The sequence below is a fragment of the Homalodisca vitripennis genome, chromosome 4 (assembly GCF_021130785.1).
Source record: "Homalodisca vitripennis isolate AUS2020 chromosome 4, UT_GWSS_2.1, whole genome shotgun sequence".
Taxonomy (NCBI): Eukaryota; Metazoa; Arthropoda; class Insecta; order Hemiptera; family Cicadellidae; genus Homalodisca; species Homalodisca vitripennis.
This window is the reverse complement of record NC_060210.1, coordinates 201,669,137-201,670,000: the sequence shown is the minus strand read 5'-3', so window position 1 is coordinate 201,670,000 and position 864 is coordinate 201,669,137. Positions and strand designations below refer to the sequence as shown.

At 37.6% G+C, this 864-nt stretch overlaps 1 protein-coding gene across 1 annotated transcript in view; it reads left to right on the top strand.

The window, feature by feature from the left end:
* Positions 1-175, top strand: part of LOC124361371 — a 29,353-nt gene extending 29,178 nt beyond the window's left edge. Inside the window, exon 25 of the mRNA XM_046815419.1 lies at positions 41-175. Within this exon, the coding sequence (XP_046671375.1) occupies positions 41-175 (135 nt within the window). The remainder of the gene's footprint in view (positions 1-40) is intronic.
* Positions 176-864: the final 689 nt, after the last annotated feature.

Genomic DNA, 864 nt, shown 5'->3' with positions numbered 1-864 from the left:
CAGGGACCACAGCAATATATGATAGTGTTTGGTTGTTTAGCGCTACGTGATAGTCCTGGAAGACAACTACCCAGGAGACGAGGCAGCGTACTTGGTGTGTGTGGTGACTGGAGCACGTTTCAGCGCAGGGACCACAGCAATATATGATAGTGTTTGGTTGTTTAGCGCTACGTGATAGTCCTGGAAGACAACTACCCAGGAGACGAGGCAGCGTACTTGGTGTGTGTGGTGACTGGAGCACGTTTCAGCGCAGGGACCACAGCTAATGTCGGCATGAAACTGTACGGGGAAGTTACAAACTCGCGGGTAAAATGACTTGGGTAATCTCTTCACCTTGAACTGATTATTTCTTGCATTTCTTAGTCCTATTATGGTTCACAAAGATTAGCAAACCTTAATTTATTTTTGCTTGTACTGTTAATAAATGTACGAATCTAAAAAATATTGCTTATAGCAAATAGATAATCTAAATCACTTTTAACTTTCTGACTAGATTGATAAATAATAGAGTTGTAATTTTTTAAATTTGAATGACCTTCATATCAGAACGAATTGATATATGAAGGTCGCTAATTAATTTAGCTGACTAATTATAATACCCTTTCTTGTATCAATTTTTAACTTTTTGAGCTTTTTGTGGGTTGACATAATTTCCACCAGCCATGTTATATAGCATGTATGGTGGTCATGTTCAGTGAGGCTATGTAGGAATTGTCAAAAACTTACCAAATATCATATATACGAGTACAATACCTGTTGTAAGTTCTGCAGTCTTCATCCTCATTAAATAGTATGTAATCCCTCTTGTAATGCCTTACTTGTAGTCCTTACTTACAAAAATAGTCAGAAGTTCATTGATTACAC